General features: G+C 39.3%; 1 protein-coding gene across 6 annotated transcripts in view; it reads left to right on the top strand.

Annotated features, from left to right (window-relative positions):
- MLH3 (mutL homolog 3) overlaps positions 1–20,953 on the top strand; it is a 32,118-nt gene that overhangs the window by 7,782 nt on the left and 3,383 nt on the right. For 3 of the 6 annotated variants that reach the window (XM_046647287.1, XM_046647288.1, XM_046647289.1), the window contains exons 3-13: positions 216–314; positions 1,006–1,091; positions 2,097–2,201; positions 3,280–3,352; positions 8,067–8,138; positions 9,684–9,795; positions 10,809–10,968; positions 15,850–15,873; positions 15,980–16,058; positions 18,029–18,180; positions 19,181–19,971. In XM_046647287.1, coding sequence (XP_046503243.1) covers positions 216–314; positions 1,006–1,091; positions 2,097–2,201; positions 3,280–3,352; positions 8,067–8,138; positions 9,684–9,795; positions 10,809–10,968; positions 15,850–15,873; positions 15,980–16,058; positions 18,029–18,180; positions 19,181–19,303 — 1,085 coding nt within the window. In that variant the 3' untranslated portion in view covers positions 19,304–19,971. Of the gene's footprint in view, positions 1–215; positions 315–1,005; positions 1,092–2,096; positions 2,202–3,279; positions 3,353–8,066; positions 8,139–9,683; positions 9,796–10,808; positions 10,969–15,849; positions 15,874–15,979; positions 16,059–18,028; positions 18,181–19,180; positions 19,972–20,953 lie in introns of those variants that run through there. The other 3 variants (XR_006886302.1, XR_006886303.1, XM_046647291.1) reach the window with 3 other exon arrangements.

Below are 20,953 nucleotides of genomic sequence, written 5' to 3'. Positions count from 1 at the left end.
TGTCTGGTTTAGATGGATAATGGGACTAAGCATTAATGTAGATTCCTAAGTTAGCAGAATAATTTCATTACAGAACATCTGACTCTCAGTCAAGTGTTTACTAGTCTGCCTTATGTCTCAATTCAGTTTGTGCATAAAGAGATTTTGTGTAACTTAACTTCTTAATAGTTTATATTTTGAGTTCAAATATCTAGGTTTTTCTTTTTTATATTTAGGATTTCAGTTCAGGTGTCATCCTTTTAGAAGCGACCTTGTTCTTCCTTTCCTTCCTAGAGCTCGGGAAGAGAGGACTGTGATGAGACAGAATAACAGAGGTAGGGGTAATAAGAGAGATCGCCAGTACACTTAGTACACACTGTGCCACCTAACTCGAAAAACAAGCAGGGTTGTATTATTAAGCTTGATCAGTGCCAGCTGTGCCTTAATAGAACCAAGAGTTCCCCACAGTCCTATTTAACAGCAGAACTAAGTACTTCAGTGCATGCATTTAGATCAGAAATTACTTTTCCAGACTTGAGGTCAATACTGGGTGATTATGCAGTCTGTGGTGTCTTGTGTTGGAGAAAATGGTTCTTATTTTTAAAGATTGGAGTTGCACTCCATATTGCAGTAGTTTTATGTAAGAAAACTCTTACTACACAAAAAGCTAACGACATTTATTCTTTTTTCTTTTTTTGTTTCTGAAAATAGAGAAGGTATATTTTTACCTAAAGGAAGTGAGGCTACTAATTTGAACCAGTTTCTTCTGGACTTGTATTCTGAAATCTCTCTTGAAAATAATTTGGAGAAAAAGCTATAATGCCAGAGGATACGGTCATCAATTGTAGTTTTAAAAATAACAGATCAAAACAATTTAGAGATAGAGCAAACACTGAACATTTGTAGAATATTGGAACAATATGTCTGATCTTTGGTCTTGAGCTACACCACACCAAATATGAGATGCCATTCACCCTTTTCCCTGAGGCCATTGATGCCGACTTTACCTGTCCCCTTTTGCCCTAGATACCGTGTCTGATGCTGTTGGTAGTGAATCGCTTCAGTCTTTGTTCTCAGAATGGGACAATCCCGTATTTGCTCGTTATCCAGAGGTGGGTCTGCAGCAATTTTTCTTTGCCTGTTTTAAAATTTGAATTTCATTTAAGTTGGGTGTTGGCATGAAGGACTGTACTAATTTGTAATTACAAATGCAAAGTGGGCATGTTTCCAAATAGTTTATTTGGAAATTAGTATTTAATGTAGAGAATCAGAATTCATAGCATATTGGGAGTTCAGACATTTTGGATTAAACGTGTGTAATCAGTGTGTGAATATCGAATGTGTTTACCACTCTTAGAAACCCTGACTTGCAGTTTTGGCGAAGTATTTAAGGTGGTGATAATGAAGCCTGTTATCATTAGATAAAGCAGTAAATCTTCTACTGGAGGAACAGTTCATCACTGGACCTGAGCATACGTTCTGTCCTCAGTGGGTTATCACAGAATGTACTTTGTGTGTTGTAATGAGGTGTATAATAGTTGAGCCTTTGATTCCTGATTCTTCAGTTAAGATATCTTTAAAGGCTTGAGCATGGAGCATGGACAGAATGTTATTCTGAAACAATATTGATTTCTGTCAGTAATTTTGTTTATAAACAAAAATTATTATTTAAAGCTAATAATTCAAAGGGGCTGGCCTGGTGCACAGCAGTTAAGTTTGCACGTTCCACTTCAGTGGCCCCGGGTTTGCCAGTTTGGATCCCGGGTGCAGACCTATGCACCACTTATCAAGCCATGCTGTGGCAGGCATCCCACGTACAAAAAAGTGGAGGAGGATGGGCATGGATGTTAGGTCACGGCCAGTCTTCCTCAGCAAAAAAGAGGAGGATTGGTGGCAGAAGTTAGCTCAGGGCTAATCTTCCTCAAAAAAAAAAAAAAAAAGACTAATAATTCGTAGAGCCTTTTGAGTTTCTATAAGTTCCCCGAATTCAACTGACCTCTAATAGGTTCTGTGAAAATGAACGTTTTTAAGGCACTTTGAGATCTCTAGTAAAATCTCTAGTTCTGCAGACATAAAAAAATTAAAATTTAAATGATGTTTGTGCTGGTTCTTTCTAGGTTGCTCTTGATGTAAGCAGTGGCCAGGCTGAGAGCTTAGCAGTTAAAATTCACAACATCTTGTATCCTTATCGTTTCACTAAAGAAATGATTCATTCCATGCAGGTAAAAGATTGACTTTGAAATCTCTTAAAAATATACTTAAGACGTAAGCTAGACTAACTCTTGTGAAATTGGATTTAGTTAATGATATAGACCACCCAGGTCAAGGCACATGTGTTTTTTTAAATCTTACTGGAACTTTTATCATCAGAAGAAAAAGCAAAGAACTAATTACAATTACAAAGAAAAAAATGTCCTCAGTATGAGCAGGTTTAGAGGAACAAATTATGGATTCAGGCCCACAGTTTCAAAGATTATATATTGACTTCATATTTTGACTGAGTACTGTAGAGACATTGTCCTTAAATGTGCACCAGTGTCCCTTTTTAAATGACCCTCTGTTGTGTGAGGCTGCAAACGACATTGCTCAGGAGACCCCAGATTGAGGAGTTCTGTTAACAAAAGGGACCCCTTGTCTCATCTGCTTTTCTAGTTTGCCCTCTCTGTACCACTCTGGCTGTCTTCGTCTCCTTGATTTCAATATGGAATCAAATCAGGAGGTTAGACAGATCTAGGTAAACTACTAATGTGGCGTTTACCTGGTACCAGAACAGAGCAAGCACTTGGGCCAGAAATAGACCCTGGGCAAGTGGTGTAGATTAGGGGCCAATGAGGGAACTTTATCTGTACCTGGACAGAGAGGAGCCACTAAAGTCTAATGCCAGGGTGGCTTTTAATGGACTAGCTCCTCCAAACTGGTTTTCCTCACTTTTGCATAAATTTCCAAAATTTATTTCAGCCTTATTTCTTAGCAATCTGATCATATTACCTATTAATAAGAGTCGTTCTGTTGGGAACATTCTAGGTCTGCTCTAAAGTTTTGTTAGCATGTCCCTCTTAGATGCCTCAGTCTGTGTTCCCATGTGGTCTTCTTTCCTTTATGTCTTCTGATTGCTCTACTTGCCCATTCTTTATCCTTCCTGAGGACTCCCTCAGGTTCATCGGCACCTTCCCTCAGGCTTAGATAAGAATGTTATAATGCAAACAACTCTAAATTAAGTACAGTTTTGTCTCTTTCTATGCAGATAAGCCTTTGTTAATTTTTATTTAGTGTTGTACTGCTTATTTGAATGTGTGGCAGGTTCTCCAGCAAGTGGATAACAAGTTTATTGCCTGTTTAATGAGCACTAAGACTGAAGAGAATGGTGAGGCAGGTAAGAATGGAGTTTAGCTTTGATTAATAAACAGCTGGTCTTCTGATAACTTCCTTTTAAGGATTTTTTTTATATACAGTGATTTGGACAGATTAGGGAAAACCACTCTGAATTGATATTATGAAACAACAGTTTTAAAGTACATTTAGTTTTTTTTTTTTTCAGCGTTTTCTCCCCAAGGCCCCCCAGTATATAGTTGTATACTGTAGGTGTGAGTGCCTCTGGCTGTGCTATGTGGGACGCCGCCTCAGCACGGCCTGTTGAGCAGTGCCATGTCCATACCCAGGATCTGAACCCGCGAAACTCTGGGCCGCCGAAGCGGAGCGTGTGAACTTAACCACTCGGCCCTGAGGCCGGACCCTAGTTTTTTATATATATAAATATATATATACATATATATAAGTTACACGTTAAACTATTAGTAGTTGTTACCTTGGGAGTGAGAATGGGAATGGGCAAAGGGGAAATTTCGTCTTTTACTCTTTAGAATATTTTATATTGTTTGACTTTTTTTTCTTTTTTGTTCTGCTTTTTCTCCCCAAATCACCCTAGTACATAGTTATATATCCTAGTTGTGGGTCCTTCTAGTTGTGGCATGTGGGATGCTGCCTCAGCATGGCCTGACGAGCGGTGCCATGTCCGCAACCAGGATCGGAACCAGTGAAACCCTGGGCCGCCGCAGTGGAGCGTGTGAACCCAACCACTTGGCCATGGGGCTGGCCCCTGTTGTTTGACTTTTAAATAATATTTTCATGTATTCCATTTATAATAATAGAAGTTTATATAATGAACTCTGCTAGGTTTATCAAGAGTTACATATAATTACTTGGTGACCTGCTTTAATAAAACAATAGTAGTTTGTAAATTATAACCTTAACTCATGCAACAAATATTGATTGAGTGCTTATTTCATGCCAGAGACTGTACCAGGCCCTAGGGATACGATAGTGGGAAAAAATATACATGGCACAGAAACAGATAATTACACAAATGTTAAAGTTCTCCCGTAGCTAGTGCTTTGGAGGAGAGAAACAAGATGATGTGGAGTGGGAGACTTGATTTAGTCTGGGAGGTCAGGGAAGGTTTTCTTGGTGAAGTGAGATCAGAAGTGTGAGGATGAGGTAACCAGGTACGGGAGGGAGGGAGAGAGGGAGGGAGGAGGACCCTGGGCAGAGGGAATAACACATGCACTTTGTGATTTCCTCCCATTCAGTGAGAGGAAGTAGGGCAAGTGCAGCTGGAGTGAGAGCAAGGAGGTGAAGCTAGAGAAGGAGGTCGCAGCCAGATTGCAAATGCCGCTTACAAGCTTTTTCTTTGTCCCAACACCAACTGGAAACAATTGAAAGCTTTTTGTTTTCCGTTTTTAGTTTGTTTTCGCAGTGGCATGTGTCACATCACATTTGCATTTTGAAAATATTGCTCTGGTAGCAGTGTTGAAAATGGATTGGGTGTGGGGGTGGAGTCCCAGTAAGGCAGAGAGACTGTGTGAAGGATATTGCAATATCTAAGAAATTATGGTTAGCTGGGACCAGGGTGGACTAGAGAGAAGTGAATGCATTGGAAAGATACTTAGGAGATAAAGTGAACAGGGCTTGGTGGTGGATTAGATATGGGGAAGGTATATCAAAGATGACTCCTAGTTTTCTGACCTCCATAACTGAGTGGATGATGTTGCAGGACCCGATTGGAGGAGAATCAGGCAGGCAAGGTGAAAATCATGAGTTCAGTCTGAAGTCTCTTTGAAATGTTCAAGAAGAGATGTCAACAATGTAGTTGGATATTACAGTCTGGGATTAGAGAAGCATTCTGACATGGAGATATAAATGTGAGTTGTCAGCATAAAGTTGGTCATTGAAGTCATGGGTGTACATTTTATCACCTAGAAAAGGAGTGAGGAGTGACGAGAGGAGAGATTCTGAATCTAGAATAATTCCAACATTTAACAGCTAGGTAGAAAAGGGGGAACCAGCAAGAGAGATTGTGAAGGAACAGCTAGAGAAATAGGAGGAAAACAGATGAAGGTACTGTTGCAAAACCAAGACTTTGTACTAAATGCTGCTGAGAGGTTAAAGTGAAGACCAAAAGTATCCATTCAGTTTCCTGACAGTGGAAGTCAGAGACTTAAATAAATGAGAGCTGTTTCAGAGAAGAAATAGGTCAGGATGCTGACAGAGACCACAAGGAGAGCCTCGGAAATCTGTGACATGGAAGAGAGGGACTGAAGGAGGATGAGGCTTAGAGAAGGCTTTTTTTTTTTTCCCCCAAACTGGGAGACTCTTGAACACATTTACAAGGAATGTTTTATAGTGTAAGGTTCTGGAAAAGGCCTGAGTGGCCGAGAACCCTTGGCACCAGTGGAGGGGTCAGCTCCAGACAGGTAAACCTGCAGGCGAGTGCTTCTAAAGTTTGAAAGCAGTTCATTCTCTTTGTATTTCAAAATATTCCCTTTTACCTTGTTTACACTGTAGATTTATTAAGTAAATGTCATAGTAGATCAAAGGCAAATTAACCAACAGTTCTGTCCTAATTATCATAAATATGGAATTAGTAAAGGTCAAATTCTAGTAGTTTTCTTCCCTACTGTTTCTAGAAAATGACTAGATTTTTTTCTAAAGTTTTGATTGCCTGGAATTCTTTGTTGTTTAATCCCAAAACCTCCACTAGTGGCACCTGAGATGGATGTAGCCACAAAATCTGCAGATGTTCGAAGAAGAAAAATGGCCCTCTGAAATTTCTCTTGAGATTCTATATTATTATTGTATTCGTTGGCTGTCACCAAAGAATACTCTTAGATAAATACATTTTCTAAATCAAAATGTGAGTGTTTTTACTGTCGCTCACAAATACCAAAAGCAAGCTATTCCTATAATTGACTTACTTTTAATATTTGCACAAATTTTTACAAGGGACAAATACATTATTGTTTTAAATTATAGTGAAATTAATGCCATATATTGGCATTTTTTATTGCATGTTTCTACCTACGATAACATACAGTTGTTCACTTATGATACCCAAAAGAATAAGGACGCATTCATTTATTCTGTAACTATTTACTGAGTGCCTCTTATGTCCTGGTGCTGATACACATGCTGGGAATATTACAGACAAAGTCCTTGCCCTTATGAAGCTTCTATTCTGTTGTGTTGGAATATCAAAAATACAGCTTCTGACATGAGTAAATTACCTTAATATATTCTGCTTCATTCAAGAAATGGAAAATGTCATGAACGCTACGTAGACGATAAACCGTTCCTCCACAGGCAGGTACAAGGTTGACTTCTTCAGGTCCCTGACTCTTGGTAATTCACCTTGGCTCTAGTTTCAAGTTTGAGGTTGCTCCCTCAAAATTTATTATTTATTCCATTGTTTTGCCCAATACAGGATGTTCAGTATTCATCACAACCAGCTGCAACTCCTCCTATCCTCAAAGGAGTTTAAAATTCAACATTTTGGAGCTGTTTCTGTGGTTGAACTGCTGTCAAAAAAATTATTTCCTTTTTTTCTTTAAAGCTTAATCTCTCATGCCATGAATTTGATGGTGCCATAGAAACAGTTTTTTAATCTTTAGTAGAAATAGGAAAAATAGGCATTATCTATTTTGAACAAATTCAAGAGGAGAAGTTTTATTTCTATATAATCAGTAGCAATAAACCTCAGCTCTGTGGCCAAAAGTAATAAAATTACAAGTTAAAAAGATGTATGAATGTAACTATGAATCAGACGTGTCAATGAGAAAGAGATTTCCCTGTAGGTTTGGCTTTTTGGGTCAGGACATTCTGCCTCCTCTCTTGCACTTGAGAGTCTAAAGTCTTGCTGGTCAAAGTCATGGTCTGTAAATAGCAACACCTGGGACTTTGTTAGACGTGCAGAGTCTTGTGTCCCACCCCTAACCTACTGAATCCGAATCTGCATTTTAATAAGATCCCCAGGTGATTCGTAGGCCTGTCAAAGTTTGAGAAACCTGAGTCTAAAGCAAGGCAATCTATGGCCTGTGGGCCAGATCCAGCCATTACCTATTTTTGTATAGCCAGGGAGATAAGAATGGTTTCTACATTTTTAAATAGTTGGGGGAAAAAAGCAAAAGAAGAAGAAGATTTCTTGACACATTAAAATTACATGAAATTAATATTTTAGTGTCCATAATAAAGTTTTATTGGAACATAGCTACAATATTCACCTGTTGTCTATGGCTGCTTTGGTTCAAAATGAATAGTTGCATATTTGTGACAGAAACCATGTGTCCCAAAACTCTAAAATATTTACTGTCTGGCCCTTCACAGAAAAAGTTTGCTCACCTCTGATCTGAAGTGTAGTAGGATTGCATTCTTCTTGGGTTCCAGAGTAGCTTGCAAATCAAGGTCAGCTGATTATAATAATGTGTAGTTTAATGATACTTCATTGTATCAAATTTGAATTAAAAAAGCAAAATCAGGATTTAAACAGTAAGAATGTAGGGCTTTAACCGTGTTTCATAAATGAAATACTAATGAACTAAACAGTTTTTCATCAGGGATAAATTTGTTGTCGTTTCCCCCATAATTTTGATTTTTTAGAAAATAAAAGATACAACTGTTACTACTCAGTATATATGTTTCTCTTATGCTCCTCTTGTTAAACAGTTTGAATTAAGCTCTTCTCCCTCAACACAACATGATCATTTTAATTGTGATCTGAGAATTTGAAGCTCCAGTGATCCTTACTAATCTTTTAGGTGGAAACCTGCTGGTTTTGGTGGATCAGCATGCTGCCCATGAGCGTGTCCGTTTGGAGCAGCTTATTATTGGTAAGGACCTGTTCAGAACTAGAAAAGATCTGAGGCTCTCCAGCAGAATTAGTGCACCTGAAAGAGTTTTTCTGTGACTGTTGTGAGAAAAGATGAATTGTATGTTTAAAAAATTAAGCTGAAGTTCTCTGGTTTGGTTTCTTTTATAACTGAAAGAATGTAGTAGTTCACTTTACTGATTCAAATATGTGGGTCGTACATGGTCAAAGGCATATTTGCCATATACTTATCATCAACCATAAGGATTGGGTATCGAGGGATCAGGCTGCTTTATTGTGACATCCAGCACAAAGATGCCCTCCACATGCCCATGTGATCCTGGTGTGCCTTCTTCACAGCTCAACAGGTAGAGACCACCAGCAGCTCAGAAGGCCCAATATATGGTTTTTTGTTTTTGTTTTTTGTGTGTGTGTGTGAGGAAGATTGGCCCTGAGCTAACATCTGTTGCCAGTCTTCCTCTTTTTGCTTGAGGAAGATTGTTGCTGAGCTAACATCGGTGCCCATCTCCCTCTATTTTATGTGGGATGCCGCCACAGTGTGGCTTGACAAGCAGTACTAGGTCCGTGCCCAGGATCTGAACCTGTGAAGCCTGGGCTGCTGAAGCAGAGTGCATGAACTTAACCAAAATGCCACCAGGCCGGCTCCCCCATATATTGTTTTTATTTTAAAATTTAATTTGTTTCTGAGTAGGGAGTATAATTAAATAGGTTCAAGTATGAGCACTACAAAAGAGAATATAATAAAGTCTCTGTTCTACCTTTGTCCCTCATCCCACCTAGTTTCTCTCCTCAGAGGCAACCATATCACTAATTTGTTATTATCCTTTCAAAGTCACGACATGCTTTTTAATCTTTGCTACCCTTTTTTCTCATCATGAGGCAGTGTGTTCCCCAAGAGGAAAAATACCAGGAAAATCTTTACTCCTGTGGTCAAGTAATGAAAAACCCTAATGTCAAAGAATTAGGCAGGGGAGGACCTAGAGAGATCTTCCATGGACTAGAATGGCCGTGATGTTACTTCCATGTTCACTTTTCCTTATAAAATCAAGACCTAATTGTTAGCGAAGATGTAGTAAAAACAATATTAGAAAAACTTACTTGCTAAGGCCCTGGACCATTTGAGAATACTACTGACTACTTGTCTTCAGAGACTGGGAAACCCTTCTGAAGGAATGGGGAAGCCTTCCTGAGCCATAGGATTGTGTAGTAAACCCATTGTATTTCCCCAATAATCCAGATTATTCACCTCTGTTGTTAAAATCACATTTATTGACTGTCTATGGGAACATTGCATTGTTCATTTGAATGTAAGATTTAAGTCTTGTATTTCTTATTTTGGAAAATACTGCTAAAATGAATAAACAGACTGAATATTTACTAGTTTGACTTCAATAATGGAAATTGAAAGCATAAAACTGAATATTGAACACACTGCTAAGCACTATAATAATGACATGGCTGTGCCTCATATGCTTCATTTTTATCTGAAAATGAATCTAGAAGACTTCACTTCCTACTCCTAACCCATTCGTCTTTCTCCCAATAGATTCCTATGAGAAGCAACAGCCACAAGGCTCTGGTCGGAAGAAATTACTGTCTTCCACTATAAGTCCTCCACTAGAGATATCAGTGACAGAGGAACAGAGGAGACTCTTACGGTTAGTACCACCATGAGGATGTGAGGTTGACAGTGTAAATTCTCACGATAATTCTGTGAGGTATAAGCATGACTACTGTTCCTTTTTCAGATAAGGAACCTGAGACCAGGAGAGGTTACATGACTTGTTCAAGGTCACAACAGCTCTTAGGTAGTGGAGCAGGCACTCAGATGCAGGTCTTCTGACTCCAAATGCTGTTCTTTCCACTATATCACAGCTGTTGTGTATAGGATAGAGTTTCCCTGATAATTTTTTCCAGCAGTTGGCTTAGAATACTCTTAACGTTTCTTGGAACAGTCAGTGTTTATGCTGTGCTGTTTCTGAAAGCAAAGTTACTGCAGTAATTGCTTCCATTCTGCTTTGCCTTAGTGCATTCTAGATTCTTAGTTTTCATTACCGTAATCATGCTGGGAAAAAAGTAAAACGTGGGGCCGCAAGGAAGGGGCAAATCATGTAGTGAGTCACAAGTAGGATGTTTTCCTACTTTTAGACAGCACAAATGATTGGAAATGAAAAAGGCAGAATTGTCTCTGAATTTATTTCAGGTTTGAGAATATGCCACTGCCAATAAATCTTTTTCTCTGGGGCATAATTTATATTAGAGGCAGATCCCTTTATTTACATCCCGTTAATCAGGACTTCTCAGTTCCTGGGGCTGTTAATTATCTCCCTGCTTTAATGCTGATTCAAAACGTTCTCAGCTCTTTTATTTGTGCCAAACTCCTAAGTGCCAACAAGGAGAAGAAGTTAGCAATTCCTCAGTGAAGAATAAAAACTTAGGAACAAGACTTAGAAACAAATTGATTTTCTCAATGGCAAAGAGAAAAAAATGATGGTTACTGTAATTCAAACAGGAAATGTGATGATAAAGTCCCAAATAAACACCCATAAGTGTCAGAAAAACAGCACAACTTTTAAAGCTTGTGGCAGGTTTTGAGAAACTGTCAGGTACTTGGAACCAGCACTGAAATGTGAATGAAGCAGTACTTTTACATTTGAGGGTCTCTCTCTAGGTGTTACCACAACAGTCTGGAAGATCTGGGCCTTGAAATTATATTTCCAGACACTAGTGATTCTCTGGTCCTTGTAGGAAAAGTGCCCCTGTGTTTTGTAGAAAGAGAAGCTAATGAACTTCGGAGAGGAAGAGCTACTGTGACCAAGAGTATCGTGGAGGTAAGCCGTAGCTGCAGCTGTTGAGGGAACTGCTGAGTGTCGTAACCTCGTATTTTGTTTAGAAACTCTATATTCATCTTTTATTTAATAAGCATTTATGAAATACCTGCTGTCTGCCAGGTGCTGGAGACTCAAAGATGAATTAGCTTGAGGTGAGGAAGAAGGACATTTAAGTAATTATAATATAGTGAAATTTGGCCAGTAGAAGTATGTTCAAAAGTACTATGGAAATACAGAATGATTACTGTACCCAGGAGGTGGAGGTCAAGGGAACTGTCACAGAAAGCTGTTTTTTTACGAAAAGTCTTATAGAACAGCAGGAACCTGCCAAGTACAGAAGAAGAGAGAAGAACGTTCTAGACAGAGCAACAGATATCAAAGACTTGAAGCAGGTCCTGTGTTTAGGGAACTACCAATGTATGTGGCTCAAATTAAGATCTATTTGGGGTAGTGGTGGGACTAGGCGAGGCAAGATAGGTTGTCAAGGCCAGGTCATACAGGGATTTACGTATTCTGCTAAGTAGTTTGCATTTCATCCTGTAGGCAGCCAATGAAGAAGAGTAAACTACATTCTGAGCATTGCATTTGAAATATGAGTACTCTACACATATGTTTTGTAAAGGTTGGGAAAGGTGCTGCTGGGATGTGGCATTGGAGGTGATGAAGAGGCCATTACTTCTTACTTTACTTGTTTCCTGTTTTTTTTCTTACAAGAAATATAATTTATTTCGTCTTTGTTGCCTTTTCTCTCCTCTTTTCCTGTTTTCTATTAGCGTTTTCTTTCTTTTTCTTTTTCTTTATTTCCTCTACTGGTTTAGAAGTTACATATTCCATTTGTATTCCTTTAGATTAGCCTTGAATTTTAGCGTGCGTACTTAACAAAGTTTAAAGGTAATTTGTTCCTCTTTTCTCTTCCTTAACTGTACAAAAACCTTACAACTCTTTGTCTTCCATCACTCCCCTCACATCTTTCATGTTGTTACCAGTATTTTAATTCCACCTTCTTTGTAATCCCCTTGGTAGTCGTTAATTTTATAGTCAGTGTCTATTTAGATTAACCAAAATGTTATGAGACTTTGTTCACTGTTGCTTCTTGCATCCTTCTTATTCTTTCTGTATTCAGTTTTCTTTTTATGGAAGTAAATCTTTTAAAAGTTCTTTTATTAAGAGTCCATGAGGGGCCGGCCCAGTGGCACAGCAGTTAAGCGCGCACATTCCGCTTCGTCAGCCCGGGGTTCGCCGGTCCGGATCCCGGGTGCGGACATGGCACCGCTTGTCAAGTCATGCTGTGGCAGGCGTCCCACATATAAAGTGGAGGAAGATGGGCACAGATGTTAGCTCAGGGCCAGTCTTCCTCAGCAAAAAGAGGAGGATTGACAGCAGATGTTAGCTCAGGGCTAATCTTCCTCAAAAAAAAAAAGAGTCCATGAATTATAAATTGTCTTTGAAAATGTCTTTATGTCCACACTTGCATGATTGTCTAGCTAAAAACAGAATCCCACCTTGCCACTTATCCCTCAGCATTTTGAAAATACTCCATTACTTTTGACATTCACTTTTTCCCATTAAAAGTCCCTTGTCAATCTAATTATCGTTACTTTGTAGGTAATCTGATTTTTCTCTCTGGTTGCTTTTAAGATTTTCTCTTTGTCTTTGGTGTTCTGCAGTTTCCCTATGATGTATCTCTTAGGGATTTATTTTCATTTCCTTCTTGGGATTCATCATGCTTCTTTATTTGGAAAATGTACAGTTTGTATCACTTCAAACATTGCTTCTTCCCCTGTTCTCTCTCATCTCCTAGAAGTCCTGTCAGATGTCTACTGGGCCTTATCTTTCTAGTCTCCATGTCTTTCAACTTCTCTTTCATATTTCCCACTGTTGATCTCTCTGTGATACATTCTGGGAAATCTCCTCATTTATCTTCTAGTGAACTAAATTCTCTCTTCACTTATTGTTTAATTAGATGTTTAGGTTGTACACTGAGTTTTTTATTTCAATGACTTTATTTTTTATTTCCAGAATTTTTATTTAGTTATTTCTCAAGTCTATCTGTTCTTTTTTCACAGTGTCCTGTTTTATTCATTTTGGTTTCTTACTCCTTCTTTTGCTCTTTCTGTTTGGAGCACAGCCATATCCACATCAACTCAGTCTACCATTTTTTTGAGAAATCTGAATTACATTAGTAATATCTAAAAATAAAAATTAGAAGATAGATTTAGTGCATAAATTGTGGGATAGCTTGACAAGGGAAGATTTGAGGCAGAGACAGCAGTTGAGAGGCTATTGCACTGATTCAAATAAGAGAGGATGAGGATTTGATGAAGTCGGTAGCAGTGGGAATGGCAAGGAGGGACATATTTGAAACATAATTTGGAATGTAGAATCAAGAGGACCTGGTAAGCAATAGAATATAAAAGGGATAAAGGAGAAAAGATAAGTAATGATTCTGAGGGTCTACCTTGGATGATGGATGACTGGAAGGATGGTGGTGCCACTGAGAGAAAAAGAAAATATACACCTGGTTGGAGAGTTAGATTATGAGCATAAGTTTGGATACATTGAATGTGCCTTCCAGTGGGGATGTCCAGTGTATGGGCAGCCTAATGATCTAGTGCTTGGCAAAGTAGTCTGGGCTATACATATCTTTTTGGAAGTTAACAGTACATATATTTTAATAATAGAAGCTGGAAAGGGGTCTAGAGGAAGCGAGCTTGTCTAGGGAAAATATGAAGAATAAAAAGAGAAGAGGGTAAAGGAATACCAGCTCTCAGGATGTATATGTTTTGGCAAAGGTCTGGAAAGCTACTGCCAAAAAGAGGAAACTATAAAGGATGATTGAAAATATTTAGTCAGAGAGAGAAGGAAAACCTAGAAAAAGTAAGATTCCCCAAAACAAGGGAAGTTTAAGCAAGAAGGGAATAGTCAACAATAGCCATGGAGTAAAGCCTGAAAAGTTGGATTTGGCCCTAATGAAGACTTTGTTACCTTGTGGAATGTGTTCTGGGGGTGAAGTGGGGCAGAAGACTTTGCAAGGGGTCATGGGAAGGGAGAGGAAGTGGAGCTAAGTGGGCTCCTCTTTCAAGAACTTCACTGCATACAGAAGAGAGAGAGAAGGTGATAGGCAAAAGTTAGGGGTGGTCGGGAAGTGCTGGGCAGGACACAGGGTTGAGGAGGGGTGTTGGTTTTCAGATGGGAGAGACTTCAGCGTGTTTGTAGGCTAAGGGCGAGGAGACGTTCTTGAGGAAGAGGCAGTTCACAGTGCCAGCTCTGGGACTTGGTTTACCCTTTCCAAAGTGCCCTTTGATGAGACACCCTGTGCTTTGCTTTCTGCTGTGCTCTTTTCTCCCAAAAAGCTTATTTTTCTCTAGGGCTCCTCCTCCAAGCTGTTTTAAATCCAAAAGATAGGATCTGTTAGAATCTTTTATTGTAATTCAATCCCTAAGTATTTAACCAGAAAATTGTAATAAGAACGTTTCCTAAAGTGACTTCAAAGACTACTGGTAAGAAGTTTACTTCAAATTGAGACAAAGCTTATGGTTTCAGCAAATCTTGATTATGTTAAGTCAGGCTGATCAGGAGAGATTTTGTTGATTCTAGAAGAAGCTGGAACAGTTTTGGTATCTTGAAGGGGAGGAGGTAGCTCCTTAGTCCTAGCAGTTGAAAGATCACTAATACATCTTTCTATAAAGTTCTATCCTCTAGCCTGATGAATGAGCCTTTTTAGTATTATTTAAATTATCTAGCATTAATCGAACCATTGAAATATGAAATAACAGAGAGTAAGATCCATCTCCCCTTCACCAGGCTTACAAACTGATGCTTTACAAGTCCCAGAGGTATAAGCACAGAGAGAATAGCAAAGAATTAGGCTTGATCTGCATCCACACTAAGCTTTGTAGAGAGTCAGGTATTAAGAGACATCTTTCTGTTCAGGTTTGTTTGGGAAAATACATGGCTTTTAAAAAATATATAGTGTCTACCACCTAGCTCTAGTAAATATGCTCATTTATAAGCATGGTGGACTAGAGTGCATATGGGGGGGAGAGTATTTTCTGAGTCTAGTTTAAAAAGAAATCTACTGTGTTATAATCTTAGGAAGCTAATTTACATATAGCCCTTTCTAGGAGTAAAGAAATCTTGTGTTTTCTTATAAAGAAATTGTTAAATGTGGCATATCTCAAAACAGTACCTCCAGAGGTTAAACAAATTGGTAGCATGAAATAGTGTCTGCTTTAAATTTCTTTCAAGTCCTTTTGTAAATATTAACATCTATAGGGATATAACTATTGAAAAGGCTACCCCAGGGACAGAAATATGCAAGGGAGGAGAAACTTCTTAACAAAACTTCTCAGAAAATAAGCTTTTTGACCTGAAGGGAATTGTCAAAAAAAAAAAAAAGCCTATGGGAACTAAAATAACTACTTATGTTTATGATATTTAAGCAAGTGTTATACTGAGTGCACAGTTGTGCTGATGATGATTGTGTATTTATTCTGTTTGCATGTAATATTACACTCGTTCTGGCTAAGATTATAAATGCAAACAGACAGCCTCTTAACGAGACGTCTCCCTGATATTAGAATCAGTTGAATCATCAAGGCTGCTCTGAGCGGTCACATAACCTCTTGAAGTGATGAGCTGTCTCTGGGGGCAGTTTCAGTAGCTAAATATATTCTCTGTTCAATAAGAGTCTATTCAGTTGTCTTGATATTTCATATTCAAAGTGCCTTACAAGAAATAAATTATGCACCTAAGTGCTATATAGCTGGAACTCTTTCCTTTAAGAGGCATATTTTAAAGAAGAACACTGGGCTATTTTGTAAACTATCAAAGGACAATTCTAATAGTAGATTAATGCCTGTTTTCCTTTTTGCTTTGTAGGAATTTATTTGCGAACAAGTGGAGGTAAGCCTTTCTCTTATTTTGGGGTTTCACACAGAAGCACCACACACAAAAGGCTCCATTGTCTCATGTCCTTTTCCCATCAATAAAGAATGTGTTTATGCATTAGCTACTCCAGACTACAGGAGGCATCCAAGGGACTTTGCCACTGACTGTCCAGAAGGTGTTGGCATCCCAAGCCTGCCATGGTAAGTCTCTCCAGACACCAGCTACTGTGTGCCTCTGCGGCTAAGCACGTGCAGGGGTACAGCAATTATGAGAGAAGGAGAAGGCACCTTTACTGTGTGCTACTTGGAGGGTACAGTTTAGATCAAGTAACTGAATACACTAAAAATGAACACTAAAACATTACTTTTAGAAAGCAAAATACCAACACATATATTTGGCCGTAATGCAGGCTGACTTACGAGTGAAGGAGTAAAACCTAGAGGAGGTGCATTTTGAGTCAAGTTTTGAATGAGCTGAGGGACACAGATTCATAGGATGGAAGGGGAAGCTTACTACAGGGGGAGGAAACAGCCTGTGCAGAGACCAAAAGCAGAAACAAATTAGTTATATGAGGAGCAGCAAAGAGTATCCAGAAATTAGGCTAGTAAGAAAGAATAGAAGCCTAGAAGGTCACAACAAACCCGTTAGATCTTGTACAGAAGGCATTAGAATCATTGACAGTTCTTGAGTAGGGTAATATGATAAAATATAGAAAATGGTATTGGAGGAACTTACTTTAGGGATCATGACAGCTACAGAAGCCCCTGCAGCTATCATTTGACCACAGTGGGGTCTCCAATCCATTGACACCCTCCCTCCTTCTATTTTCCATCAACCTTCTCCTCTCTTCATGCCTGTCTTTCCTGGCTTAGTAACCTCAAATCCTCATTAGTTTGTCTCCTGCAAACATCCTAAACTCCTTCGCACCTTTATCCTGTCTTTACCTACTCCTCATATCTACTCCATCACCAAATTTCAGCATCTCTACCTTCAAAATGTATCTGAAATCTCTCCAATGTGATCTGTTTCCCCTGCCGCCTTCCTAGTTCTTGCCACTGTTGAGTCCTTTTACTTAGTCTCCCCATGTCCATTCTGACTCCCCTTCAAGCCATTCTTCCTTCAGCAACCAGATGTTTCCTTTGTTAAGCATTCCTCTGAGCATGTCATTCTTCTAACTAAAATGTGCCAAAGACTACCCATTGCTCTTAGGATAAAAATTTTCTTCTTTACCATGGCTCACAAGGGTCTTCATGATCTGGCCCCTGCCTGCCTCTCCAGTTTCATCTCACGTCACTCTCCACCTTGCCCCTGACATTCCAGCTTGCTTCCTTGGTCCTGTTCTTGTGTGCTGAACTTCTGCTCTTGCCTTTTTCCTCTGTCTGAAATTCCTGCTTCTTCAATTAACCATGTCTTTCTTAACCTAAGGTCTCAGATTAACTACCATTTTGCCAGGAAAGCCTTCCCTGACCTTCCTAAACTGGGTTTGGTCTTCCTATTATATATTCTTTCATACTCTGTGTTTTATAGTACTTAAATATGTAATTTAAATTACTGTGTAACTATTTGTTTAATGTTTGTCTCACCTATTAGATCATAAGCCCATGAGGGCAGAGATCATCTGTCTCATTCACTGCCCGGCATAGCTCCTAAGACAAAGTATATACTTAATAAATAATAAGTAAATATTTATTAAGTATATACTTAATAAATAAATACATTGTTGACTGAGTGAATTAATGTATGCATAAAGGCAGGTTCTGACAATATGAGAGTTCAGATTATGAAGATTATTATGGAAGTCGAAAAAAGGAGCAAATGAAGTGGACATTGTAGGGAAACAATGAGAGCTCTTGGTGATAGATTGACTCTGGACAAAGATGACCTTGATTTCACAAGAAAAACTCTGACAGCAAAATCCTAACAAGTTAAGGAATGCCTCCTACAGGGATTAGAAAGACAACGACCCCGTAAGGAAAAGCTGAGAGACAATCCAGTCCTGAAGCCATAGTTTCACCCGTGGCCGTAAGTGCCAATTTCAAGCAGTATTAAAGTCACGTGAAAGAAGCTTAAGAAATGTCTTACTTTTCCCAGATATTTGGCTCTGACCCAGGGTCAGCACTGGTTTCCCACCATACGCACCATAACCTTCTTGTTTCTGTCTTTCGTTTAGGGGCCATTAAGTTTAATGATGGCCTGAGCCTAGAGGAGAGCTGTCGCCTTATTGAAGCCCTGTCTTGGTGCCAGCTGCCATTCCAGTGTGCTCACGGGAGACCTTCTATGCTGCCATTAGCTGACATGGACCACTTGGAGCAGGAAAAACAGGTACAGTAATGACTAACAGGAGAACAGGGAGCAAAGTTTATCTTTTCTTTCTTTTCCGGCTCCTGTTATCCTAATGTAATCTGTTTTAATCCTTTCCAAAATACAAGAGTTTTGAAAAATATGCATTGTAAGTTTTATATGAAGTCTCACAATTTTATCTTCTAGCTCAAATGAAAAATGGAGCTTCGGTAGAACTGTCAGATTATACACATGATGCCTTTGTATTTTTAAACTTAACACATGTACAGGCTGACGTACCCTGAACATCTGCTGCCTGCTGGCTCTAGGTTTGATAAGATGCACAGGTTCTCCCTGGGGCTACAGAAAGTTGGTAGAAACACACCAAATTCACCACTGGCAAATAAATATAGCCTAAACAGCCAGCTGCTTGACGGTACTTTCTGGAAATGGTGACCTTGCTGGAGATGGCAGCCATCTCCACCGATCTCTAGAGTTATGATTTGGGGGTCATTAGGCAAGGAACCAAGCTTAGGAGATGTCCACATTATGCTTTGGCGCTGATTACTCAGCAGCCCAGGAACAATGATGTGGATAATGCAATAAAGGCACAGAGTGGTTTAAATTAAAGAACATTTTCTGTCTTTGTTAGAATCTTAAATGAAACAGAACATGAGAGCATAATAGGAATGTTGCTGTTTTCCAAAACCTTTTCTCTTGCTTACCTTTTCTACTAAGGGCTGTAAAGTCTTTTCTTTCCTGGAGTTTTCAGGCATTAATATTTTCTGACTCATCCAGTAGATTTTACTCTATGAAAAACTTATTGTTTCACATGACAGTGAAGAAAGTTTTGTTTCCATTCCTGGAGAGAGGGAGATCCAGACTTACAGTTTTCAGTCCTACTTATCCTAAGGAAACCTATAATCTGTTCCGAATCCAGAATAGAAATCCAAACAGATTTGAATAGCCCTAATTAGGAAATACTTATATGCTACTTGGCTTTTCATAGTGCTAATTGGAGTTCTTCTCTTTCTTCCCATAGATTAAACCTAATCTTGCTAGACTTTGCAGAATGGCCCAGGCCTGGCATCTCTTTGGAAAAGCACAAGGATGTGATACAAGGCAAAGGCTGCAGGAATCCATGCCTCCTTGTGAGCCACCATGAGAACGGAATTGCTGATGGACTAGGAACCACAGGGTGCTAACTGTCTGCCTCTGTGCAGAAAGCGTGAGCAGCAGGCACTGGGAGTCTTGACTGCATCCACCCAGTGCCCCCGAGCAACCAAGCGCTGGCAGTCTTCCCTGAGCAGATGATCCCTCTGGTTGAGGACCAGAGGAATTCAGGCCTACACTGTTCATTCATTTGTAGCCATGGACAGAGGAGGTTGCCATATAATATCTACTTTTTGTAACTTATTTAGGGATAAAATTTAATGATTGATTGTCTGGTTGATTTGTTTGTGGTTTTTCTTGGGGTGGGATGGGGGTTATTTTGTTTTTGTTTTGCAGTTTTTCCAGTCTCATAATTTGCATTGATGTAATTTACCTGACACTGAACTCTCAAGGATGGTGTCGGCCTTCCTCAACTGCCCGTGGCTGTGCTCCGTGAGTCCCTCCTTCCCTCAGTTGTCTTCACTTCCCTCTGCTGCTGCTTTACATTCTAAATCTCAGACTTAAAGAGTTTCTGTATGCTCAAGAAAACCAGTCCCTACAGTCTTCCATCAGGCCTGCAGTTAGATTATTTTAGGGATAAATACTATTGATAAGAAGAGAAACAAGGAAAAGGATAGGATAGAAAAAATTTAAAGTCCTGTTCCTGGGTTTTTGTTTGTTTTATTGCCTCTTTAAAAACTGTTTCAGGGGCTGGCCCCATGGCTGAGTGGTTAAGTTCGCCCATGCTCTGCTTCGGCGGCCCAGGGTTTTGCTGGTTCAGATCCTGGGTGCAGACATGGCACCACTCATCAGGCCATGCTGAGCCTGCGTCCCACATAGCACAACCAGAGGCACTCACAAATGGAACATACAACTATGTACTGGGGAGCTTTGGGGAGAAAAAGAAGAAGAAAAAAAAGATTGGCAACAGTTGTTAGCTCAGGTGCCAATCTTAAAAAAAAACAAAAAAAAAAACCCCAAAAAACAAAAAACTCTTTCAGAGGGACTGGCCCCATGGTCAAGTGGTTAAGTTCGCGTGCTCCCCTTTGGTGGCCCAGGGTTTCACCGGTTCAGATCCTGGGTGCGGACATGGCACTGCTCATCAAGCCATGCTGAGGCATGTCCCACATAGCACAACCAGAAGGACCTACAACTAGAATATACAACTATGGACTGGGGGGCTTTGGGGAGAAGAAAAAAAAACCCAAGATTGGCAACAGATGTTAGCTCAGGTGCCAGTCTTTGAAAAAAAACTCACAGTTTTCATATCCCAAACCAGTAAAATGGTGAAAGTACTATGAGCTTATTTTTTTTGTACTTTGTAAAGTATCTCTCTTTAGATGGAAAGCAATTTTCATATAAAAATGCAGCATTTATTCTTTTAGCCTAACCAGATATGTTCTCTACATTTTTTCAGGAGACAAGGGTTCTTTTGGTCTCTTTCAAATTATGTCTTGGTTTTATTACAGTATGCCTGTTTAATGGCCTCATAATTTCCTTTGGGACCAGGACTGATCTTTCTGCAAATGCTTGTTATGCCACTCTTCATCTGTATTTCCCCCACTTTTTTAGATGATTTGATTTCTGGTTAATAAGACTCAATTAGACTAAAGTCCTATAGAAGGGAAAAAAAGCAAAAAACCAGCTCGTGATGTTTATCGCA

Source organism: Equus quagga, chromosome 20, assembly GCF_021613505.1.
Source record: "Equus quagga isolate Etosha38 chromosome 20, UCLA_HA_Equagga_1.0, whole genome shotgun sequence".
NCBI lineage: Eukaryota > Metazoa > Chordata > Mammalia > Perissodactyla > Equidae > Equus > Equus quagga.
The sequence above is the reverse complement of the archived record's forward strand: the minus strand, read 5'-3'. Positions and strand labels throughout refer to the sequence as shown.